Here is a 10,092-nt window from a genome sequence, read left to right as displayed (position 1 = left end):
TTAAGTCGTCGCTTCTTGTGAAGAAAGCGTGCCGTTGGCCATAGAAGTTGGCATCGCATGCAGGCGTACGTTTTCAATGCGTTTCCAGATTTCCCTGTTAAGATAATAGGAACTTCTAGTCATTGGCTTAATAAAACATGCACGGCCAGTTATTGCCTGCAAGAAATTTCCGTATTAATAATAAAGTTCAAAAAAAAAAAAAAAAGAGCGATTATAAAACTTGTCAGCAGTTTTGGCGTCTCTCGAAAGTCTTCCCCAGGATTTGTTTTCTATACGTGGAGCCAACAACTTGAGTGAATTATATAAAGATATAAAGTTTTGTTTTTTCTTTATATTCTTTCTCGGGTTCTGTTAAATAGGCCTCTTGATTATTTATAAGAGTCTTTGATAAGTTTGGTAGTCATGCATAATAATTGGGAATCAAACTAGAGGCAATTATTTGCTTGTTTTTCTAGTGCCAAAAAAAAAAAAGAAATGGACTTCTTCTCTTATTTAATTTTTGTAGAAATTGAAACATTTTTTTTTTACGTCTTTTGTTTATTTTTTGGTCGACGTGCCTACAAAATCAAATCTGCAAATCTAATTCTTTGCTAATGCCCAATAAATTCTACTCCAATTTTGACCGCTTGATAACACACCATTTTGGTTTCTTCTATTCGCTCAATTAAAATGAAATTGGTGATTATGGGAGTGAACTCATCATTAGTCTTAATCAAAACCCAAAACGAATTTTATATTTAACATTTATAAACTTAAAATTCGCTATCACGAGATTTTATATATATATATATATATACAATTTGTGTTGGTCAATGATAACTTAGTTTCTCAATTATTAAACTTTTGTTTTTTAATTTTTCCCCCCGGTTGACGGTCAAGGGAAAATACTCATAAAAATATGGCTATCTCCAAGTTATCAAACTCTCCAAGAATTTAATACTACCCTACTCCCAATACATTGCAGCCAAAAGAATAGATTTCAACTGATAAAATCTTGTGTTTACCTAACGATAGAAAGGTGCAATAGTTAAAAACTAACGAGAAAACCATACCAATTGGAAATCTAACCGGGCTCAACTACTAAAAATTTCCTCATTAAACAAACTCCTATATTTTAATTATCAAAAAAAAAAACTCCTATATTTTAATTTGATTTGGTTTATTAGCCAAACATATAAATTGTACAAGAACTTACTATTTTTCTTAAGCCTATTCTTTAATGACTAGCTGTTAGAATTTCAACCGACGACTTTCAATTAGTTTTGGAAAATTATTGTTGACTTTTCGTTATCTGATTAGTCCATATAGAATAAGAGATGATTTAATTTACCTGACCCCCCATCATCACACACATCCAATTTGAGTTCCGATGGATGTGGAAGATGGCAGGATCACCGGTGAAAATGATCAGAAACCATCAGAACCTGGCGGCTACCACCTCCTTCACCACCAGAACCACCACAATTTCTCTACTAAAAGCATCATCAAGATAGCCCTTTTAACCATTGCGGCCCTTGTAGCGTGCCTCGTCCTTTATCATTCCCCTTATCACGTACAGTATCTCTTGCCCGCTTCCCATAATCCATTTCCCAGTAGCAGTGCATCTCAGGAATCTACAAAAGCAAACCAATCTTCGTTGCCTTCTTCTGATCAAGGAAAATCTTCCGATGCCGGAAATTTGTCACCTCCACCGACTGACATCTTGCAAGGAAATGTATCTGCAACTGCTAACAATGACTTGACTAGTCAGGCAAATTTATCTCCTCCGATGACGACAAACAATTATACTGTTCAAGAAAACCTACCTTCGCCGGTAAGTTATCTTTTATCTGCCATGCATGCATGAAGGAGAGTCATTCCATTTTTTTTATTATTGTATCCATAAGTATATCCGATGATGACTTGTGCGATTGAATATTCTTTTTTAGCTATACAATCAATGTGGTGGATTTTTTGGGTTTGATTTTGGTATTTGGATTATTTCACTTGAGTTGGGTGTAATTTATAATTAAGCTTGACGCGTTTACACCCTTAACATTGCACATTTCCACTTAAAAGCCAAATAAGTACATAACAACTGATTAGACCAGAAGTCGAGTTTTTGGTCGTTTTTTTTTCCTTTCGTTTTTTGGTTTCAATACTTTGGACTGATTCGCAGATGAAGAAAATAATCCTATACTTTTCAATGGAAGACTCTTTTTTTTTTTTTTTTTTGCTTCTGTTAGATTATCTTTCCATGCATTAATTTTTTCCACCATTTAGCAATCAATTGGACAGTTCAAATGAGTTAAAGAATCAAGTGCATTAATCTAATCGAAGCTAAAAAACAGAAGACCTAACTGAATTAGCCTAGCTTTGCTTGATTGGAGTTTTGCGTACGAAGCAGACCTAACTTAATTTAGCTAGCTTGATTGGAGTTGTGTGTACCACATAATATAGAATTTTATGTTTCTTCAAGCCAATCAACACGCACAAGCCCCACACCCCCCTGGCCGAAAAAACCTTCGTAGGAATAAAGGATCTTACGCTAACGTGAAGATCAAGGCCACGTAAATAGTCTTCGAAACCAGCGCATTTAGTTGCAAAGTTTGAGAACGTGGGAATGGAAATATGAGAAGCTGGAATTAAACATTGATCTTGACATCTCATATGGAATTGGCCAAACTTTTTATGACTTTTGCAAATTTGGGCTGCAGTCTTTGTACTTCATTTTCATGGAAGCTTCCATTTCTATTAAAGGATAAATCACAAAAACTCCCCTAAGGAAAAAAAAAATCCTTTAAATTTATCTCACTTAACCTTAGTAGGAAACAAAACTACACCTCTATTATGATAAGTTTTTATTTTTCTTTTCTCTTCTTACTTTTCTCAATCAATCTTAAATCATAGTTAGAGAATGGACAAACAAAAACTAAAGAAACAAAATTAATTTCGTCGACTTTTTGATCTAAAAATTTTTGGTTAGGATAAATTATGACAAATAAAAAAGATAAAAATTAATGTAGAATCGCGGTATGTAAAAAATAATAGAACATTAATGTTATCAAATTTTGATTTTTTTTAGGACTACAAATTTTAGAAAAGGAAAGTATTGGATAGAAGAAATTTTTATTTGTTAAAAAAAAGAATATGAAAAAAGAAATCTAATTTAGAAAAAAGAAAAGAGAGATGCCATTAACGTTTTCTATTTGCTATAATGGTACCTAGTGCTGATCCACGCTCAGGCCAGGTGATTGATTACACACACACACAAACTCACTCTTTATATGTCGTTCTTGCTGGTTTCAAGGGAAATCACATGAAAACTTATTTCGGACTCAATCTTAAAGCTGGATTTTCTTTAAAGAGAGTAGATGCAGCAAGAAATCGAATCCTCGTTCTTAAAATGTCAAAAAAAAAAAAAAAACAAAGTAGTTGATCATATTGTTAACTATTTTTCTTTTTCCTTTCTTTCTTCATTCCTCTCCCTAGGTTTTTCCAATTTAACCTCATTAATATTCTCAATCCCTAGTAATCTCGTTTTTCCAAATTTGTTGTTCATTAATTTAGGATAAAGTAGAAAATGAAGCAACCAAGTTGGAGATAGTACTGAGAAAAGCAGCCATGGAGGACAAAACCGTTATCCTAACAACACTAAATGCAGCTTGGACAGCACCAAATTCAATATTTGATCTCTTTCTTGAGAGCTTCAAAATTGGAAATGGAACACAATGGCTGTTGAATCACGTAGTAGTTCTGGCTTTGGACCAGAAGGCGTACTCTCACTGCACGGAAGTACACCCTCATTGTCATTCAGTTTCCACTGAAGGCGTGGATTTTTCTGGTGAGGCACATTTTATGAGCCAAGATTATTTGAAGATGATGTGGAGAAGGATTGATTTTCTGCACACTGTTCTTAAGATGGGATACAACTTCATTTTCACGGTAATATCTTTTATCTTTACTTTTACTATTTATTCATTTTACTCTGTTTTTCTAGCAGGAGATGGATGAGATTTAATACATGAAGAGGAAATATGGGAATTTGAACCTAAAACCTCTATTCTTTATATCGGTCGACGTTTATATCAGTATTTAACTCGTTGCTCAATTTTACTACCAGGATGCCGATGTCATGTGGTTTCGAGATCCACTCTCACATTTGTATTCAGATGCAGATTTTCAAATTGCATGCGATCATTATTGGTACACCTCTACTGACCTGAATAACTCTCCAAATGGAGGATTTAACTATGTGAAATCGAATAACCGAACAATCCAATTTTACAAGTTTTGGTACACATCAAAAGACAGATTTCCCGGTCAACATGATCAAGATGTGCTTAATGGGATCAAGTTTGACCCCTTCATCAATGAGATTGGGCTCAAGATTAGGTTCTTGGACACAGCTTTCTACGGTGGATTTTGTGAGCCTAGTAAAGATCTTAATCTTGTTTGCACCATGCATGCGAATTGTTGTATTGGTCTAGACAATAAAATTCATGATCTTAGGATGTTAATTGAGGATTGGAAAAAATACATGGCATTGCCAAATGAAGAAAAGACTATGACACCACAAACTTGGACAGTTCCAAGAATTTGTGGATGAATTTTAATTGTTCTTGCACTCATATTCTGTACTTCGTTTCTTTCGGCCCCTTTGCTGAGAATGAACTAAATTTGTAACACATCATTTTAAAACTTCCTTGGGTTATTGTACACTACGACTTAGCTTTCTTGGTTTGAACTCGTGAATTTTTTTTTTATATGATTACAAGGAACTCACAATGGTGGGAGTAATACAATCAACAAACTAATTTACAATTGGTGGGATTTATAACAGAATAATATTATAGCCCGACCAAAAATGTCAGGAAAAAAGAGGAGTATTTTAAATACCTAAACTGAAATCTGAAATATGAATCCATTAAGTTATTGAATTGTTAAATAGTAAATTTGATACATTTATTGTATATCACATTACGTGATAAGTAAATAGTTTATCACTGATTTTTGGAAGCAAATCTTGTTCAGAAAATTCAGTGCTATTTAATTAATTTAAATTTTTAATTTTTTGTTAAAAATGCATGTGAACATGTTAAAATCTGAATTCATTAAATTTAAGTGTTGAATTGGATTATCAAATAAGACCCAAGTAACATTACACCAGCGTTGTCTTTATTCAAGATGGAAAAAGAATTTGTACTTTTAAAATTTTTAAAAAAAGATCTTCTTAAACCCATCTCCTTTCTTATCTACTCTCTTACTCTCGTTCTTCTCCCTTTTCCCTTTCGCTTCCATTTGCGAAGTTAGAAATAAATGGCAATACGAAGAACTAGATTTAGTGGATGGTTCAATAATGAATTTTAATAACAATGAGTAATATAGAAGTTGATGTAATAACGATGGCATGAAGGCGCATTTCTTTGTCAAAGTTCCTTTTATTTTGGCTGTTGGAACATCTTTTTACGATTTTTTCTATTTTGGATTTTTTCTATTTTATTTGTCCAATTGACAGTATACATTGATGGAAAACCAAGAGTATTATATTGTTTCAAAGTTGCAGTATTCGTGATGCTACTAGAATCTTTAAAAATTACTTAAATTATTTATAAATTTTTTTTTATAGTTTTTGAGTCTAAGCCTTAGGCTATGAACAAAATTCAAGTACATGTTTTCAACCAAAAACTTTGAACAATCAGAGTACTGTAGACTTTCCCAAAATGAAAAGAAAATTATCGGATGAGAACAATTAGATTTTACATGGCCATATTGCTTAAAATTTTTTTAATGTTATTTTTTAGAAAATTCTTGAACAAAACCTGTTTGAATTTTACATTTTTCATGAATATATCTTTTACATATTTTTAATTATCTTTTTATCTCACATACATTACATTCTACAAAAATATTACAGTAATTTTTTTCCAAAAAACAATTGAAAATTTGCAATCCAAACAACCAATTTTCTCATAGTTAAAATGATTATTAGATAATACATATACATATACATATATACATAGACACACACACGCACACACATATATACACACACTTTCAATGTATATAATTGTGTCATTCATATTTATATATCACCTCTGATCATTATTTCCAATGAAAATGCGGGGTATTATATTGTTGTAGAAGAGATATTGAGGGCTAATAGGTTTCAAAAGAAATCTTTGAGGACTTAGGAGACCGTAATTTCTAAATAGTGTAGGTATAGGAAGGTAAAACAGTAAAACTTCAGCAGCTCCACTTTCCATTTTATGTCTTTCGCCTCAGCCACGTAGGTGGCAGCCTACTATAATTTGAGCAACGTGTTCCTGAAAACTCATGAATCATGAAACTGCTTCAGCTCTCAGTCTCTCACGGGGTAATTTCTTACAGGCAGTTTCTCGAACATTTGGTCTGCATTCAAGAATTGGATTATCAAAGTTCCCGGATTCTTCGTCAATGAGGGGATTCGTTGCATGCCTCAAAACTGCAAGCATTTCGATCGCCCAGCATCATGCATTTACGCAATCACTTGTCTTTTTATTGCCTTTTAGTTAATCGTTTCCACTGCTTGCTTTTGATTGTAAATTGTGTTTCTGATGTTATTTGTTTGCTTTGGAAATAATAATTTTTACTTGGGCTTTTGCAGCTTTACAGGATTCTTTCTCAGCTCAGAAAATTATGTTGGAAAGAAGAAGTATTTACACAACAAATTTTAAGTGAAACTATGCTAATGTATAATGCTTTTTTCAAGAGTCACTAGTAACAAGAAGTGTTGGGTCATTGAGCATCCTGGTAGTTTTCTGAAAAGGGCTTTTATCAGTCACCATGATGGACACTAGTTGGAGGATCATCTGCTTGTAGGCTCATTGTTCTGTATTAATCGTGACTTCTCCGACCATGAAAGGCATCAATTTTGTAATGCTATGCAAAAACAGCAGAAAGTGCACTGTGGAAGAGAGGGCTGAATTGAATAAGATAACAATTGCAGATGACTGACACTGCTTAGCTTCTAATAGGAAGAACTATTGCAAAGAGATTGTTATTATTGAGGTACTTTAAAGATGCAGGAAAACAAGGACAGTCTAATCTCTTTATCCTATTTTACAGGGGAAAATCAAACCGACAATTGAGCCAAAAAAGGTACTTAGACATTCAAGCTAACATGTCATAAACAAAGACAGCCTAAGCATATAGCTCATCTTCGGCAGCACCACCAGCAGATGTTGCATAAGCATCAGATCCTAGAGCCGGGCCACTGGACTCAGAGAAGCGAAATTCAGTACCAAATCCTCTGGACTGCTGCAATGTTTGAGCAAATTTCTGATATTTTTTTATGTCAGCATCACTGACACTCCTACGAGCATACTTCATTGATTCTTCAAAGTGACCAGCTGTGATTTCAGATGCTTCGTCCTTGATGTCTTCTTCCATCGCCTCAGGATTATCTCTCCTCTTCCTCTCCTTCTCGATATCCTTCTCAATGTTCTCTCTGATTGCATATTTGCACGCACGTTGGCATATCTCAGTAATATCAGCACCACTAAAGCCTTCAGTATACTTTGCTAGAGTCCTCAAGTCTACTTGCCTAGAAACAGGCAATTTCCTGAGGCATGCTTTGAAAATCTGATGTCGAGATTCTTCATCAGGGAGAGGGATGTATATCAATTGATCAAGACGGCCAGGTCTCAAAAGAGCAGGATCAATAATGTCAGGTCTGTTTGTGGCCCCAATAATGAAGACAGTTTTCTTTGCGTTCATCCCATCCATCTCAGTTAGAAGTTGATTTAAAACTCTGTCAGCGGCCCCAGAATCTCCTGCCTGACTTCCTCTCTGGACAGCAATTGAATCCAATTCATCAAAGAAGATGACACAAGGAGCAGATTGGCGAGCCTTGTCGAATATATCTCTGACATTAGCCTCAGCCTCTCCAAACCACATGGAAAGCAATTCAGGACCCTTGATACTGATGAAGTTAGCTTGACACTCATTTGCAATAGCCTTGGCCAGCAAAGTTTTCCCGCAACCTGGTGGACCATAGAAAAGAACTCCCTTTGATGGTGACATGCCAAACTTCTCAAATTTCTCAGGGTGCTCGACTGGATATTGAACAGTCTCCTGAAGCTCACGCTTCACATTCTCAAGGCCTCCAACATCCTCCCAGTTAATGTTTGGAACTTCAACCAAGGTTTCTCGCAGAGCAGAGGGATTGCTCATCCCGAGCGCAGTCTGGAAGTGCTCGTTGGTGACAGCCATCGAGTTGAGTATCTCGGCATCAATTGATTCATCTTCAAGATCTATTACATCCATCTTTTCCCTGATACACTGGAGTGCTGCCTCAGTGCACAAAGCGGCCAAGTCAGCACCAACGTAGCCATGAGTATTGCTGGAAATCTTTTCCAAATTCACATCTTCAGCCAACTTCATGTTCTTTGTATGGATACGAAGAACCTCAAGCCGCCCAACTTCATCTGGAACACCAATGTCTATTTCCCTATCGAATCTCCCAAACCTTCTAAGGGCAGGATCAATGCTATTTGGACGGTTAGTTGCACCCATAACGATGACATGGGCACGTGACTTGAGCCCATCCATGAGTGTCAAAAGCTGAGAAACAATTCTTTTCTCAACTTCTCCATTCGTCTTTTCCCGCTTGGGAGCAATTGAATCAATCTCATCAATAAATATGATAGACGGGGCATTCTTCTCAGCTTCCTCGAATGCTTTCCTTAGATTGCTTTCACTTTCTCCTGCCAGCTTTGACATGATTTCAGGTCCATTGATACAAAAGAAGAAAGCACCAGTTTCATTAGCTACAGCTCTGGCTATCAAGGTCTTTCCTGATCCTGGAGGACCATAAAGCAGAATGCCTTTTGGAGGCTTGACACCAATTGATTTAAACAGCTGTGGGTGCCTCAGAGGCAACTCCACAAGTTCACGAATTTGAGCCATCTGTCTACGGACTCCTCCAACATCATCATAACCAACGTCATCCAGGCGATCTTCATCCTCCCTCTTCACCGGCTCACCCTCGCAAAAGATCTCAGTATCAGGCGCCACAATGCAATACTCAGGAGGGTCAGTTTCGATGACCTTGAATTCAACGCTTCTCATCAATCCTCTTGCAAGGAAAAGATCACCCTTCCTGACCGGACGATACGTCTCCAAGAAGTACGGTTTTACATAAACATCAAAAAGGTTTCCGGTAATCCCTTCAACAGTGTCATCCATGGGAAGTATGTGCACACGTTTACCATACTTGACATCAGGACATTGATGCACCGAAACAACATCCCCAAGCCTAACCCGGAGGTTCGACCTGACAACTTTGTTCATTCGAATCTTTGGTTCCTCGCAATTCTCATCAGCGAGGACTATACAGACTGTATCCCTTCTCTTCTTTCCCTTGATCAAGATGGTATCTCCATGGAAAAGATGAAGCTTTTCCATAGTTTCGTGGTTTAAAGCCACAACCGAATTGTCATCGTTGATTGCCTCGTCCACAAGAAGCCTATTCGCGGACTTCTTCTTCTCCAAAATTGCAGTGCTGAAGTCCCTCTTCGTCCCCCTCCGGCAGGAGGATTCATCAATTTGCTTACTCATGGCTATATTATCTTTTGCAAAATTACTGATGTATTGAATAAAACAGAATACAATGGAATAGAATTGAACAGAAGACGGCCGTTTCCTTTTATCTCATATATATAGGCAGTGGGAAGTTATCCCTTTTCCTGTTGGAAAAGGTTGTCTTGTTTCCTTTCTCTAATCCTTAAACCAACCAACCAACCAACCACGATTCTTGTTTTCCAGTTTCCTTACGGATTACGGTTTTATATCAGTTTCCTATATGGGATTACTTTCCCAACACTATGTCACCATACTCTCACTTCCCAAACCGTCTTCAAGTCGGTGATTTCGTGAAGGGTTCAAAGGCTTACATGAAAAGGAAACCGTAAAGGAATCATGAGAATTCTAAGAATATCTAAATAGAGATATAACTCGACATATTTGGACTTTACCTTGAACAAAAATATGATTGCAATGGGATGCAGAATCCCTAGGCTTATAATAAAAAATATGTTAGCAATTCCTGAAAATTTAACAAATCCAAGCCAT

At 36.2% G+C, this 10,092-nt stretch overlaps 1 protein-coding gene and 1 pseudogene across 1 annotated transcript; one reads left to right on the top strand and one right to left on the bottom strand.

The window, feature by feature from the left end:
- The first annotated feature begins 1,231 nt into the window (after window positions 1–1,231).
- Window positions 1,232–4,726, top strand: LOC113729593 (uncharacterized protein At4g15970). The gene is made up of 3 exons (XM_027253868.2): window positions 1,232–1,813; window positions 3,550–3,924; window positions 4,103–4,726. Exons 1-3 carry the CDS (start codon window positions 1,370–1,372, stop codon window positions 4,586–4,588), a joined length of 1,305 nt encoding a protein of 434 aa, XP_027109669.1. The 5' UTR covers window positions 1,232–1,369; the 3' UTR covers window positions 4,589–4,726.
- A 2,276-nt stretch (window positions 4,727–7,002) lies between these two features.
- Window positions 7,003–10,018, bottom strand: LOC113731081 (cell division cycle protein 48 homolog pseudogene; annotated as a pseudogene).
- Window positions 10,019–10,092: the final 74 nt, after the last annotated feature.

The sequence above is a fragment of the Coffea arabica genome, chromosome 2e (assembly GCF_036785885.1).
Source record: "Coffea arabica cultivar ET-39 chromosome 2e, Coffea Arabica ET-39 HiFi, whole genome shotgun sequence".
In the NCBI taxonomy this organism is placed as follows: Eukaryota; Viridiplantae; Streptophyta; class Magnoliopsida; order Gentianales; family Rubiaceae; genus Coffea; species Coffea arabica.
The sequence above is the reverse complement of the archived record's forward strand: the minus strand, read 5'-3'. Positions and strand labels throughout refer to the sequence as shown.

Bases quoted from the DNA above. Each gene is read 5' to 3' on its own strand.
- LOC113729593 (XM_027253868.2), top strand. From the start codon at position 1,370: ATGGATGTGGAAGATGGCAGGATCACCGGTGAAAATGATCAGAAACCA. The intron at 1,814-3,549 runs GTAAGTTATCTT...TCATTAATTTAG, and splicing joins AAGAAAACCTACCTTCGCCG to GATAAAGTAGAAAATGAAGC. The intron at 3,925-4,102 runs GTAATATCTTTT...TTTTACTACCAG, and splicing joins GATACAACTTCATTTTCACG to GATGCCGATGTCATGTGGTT.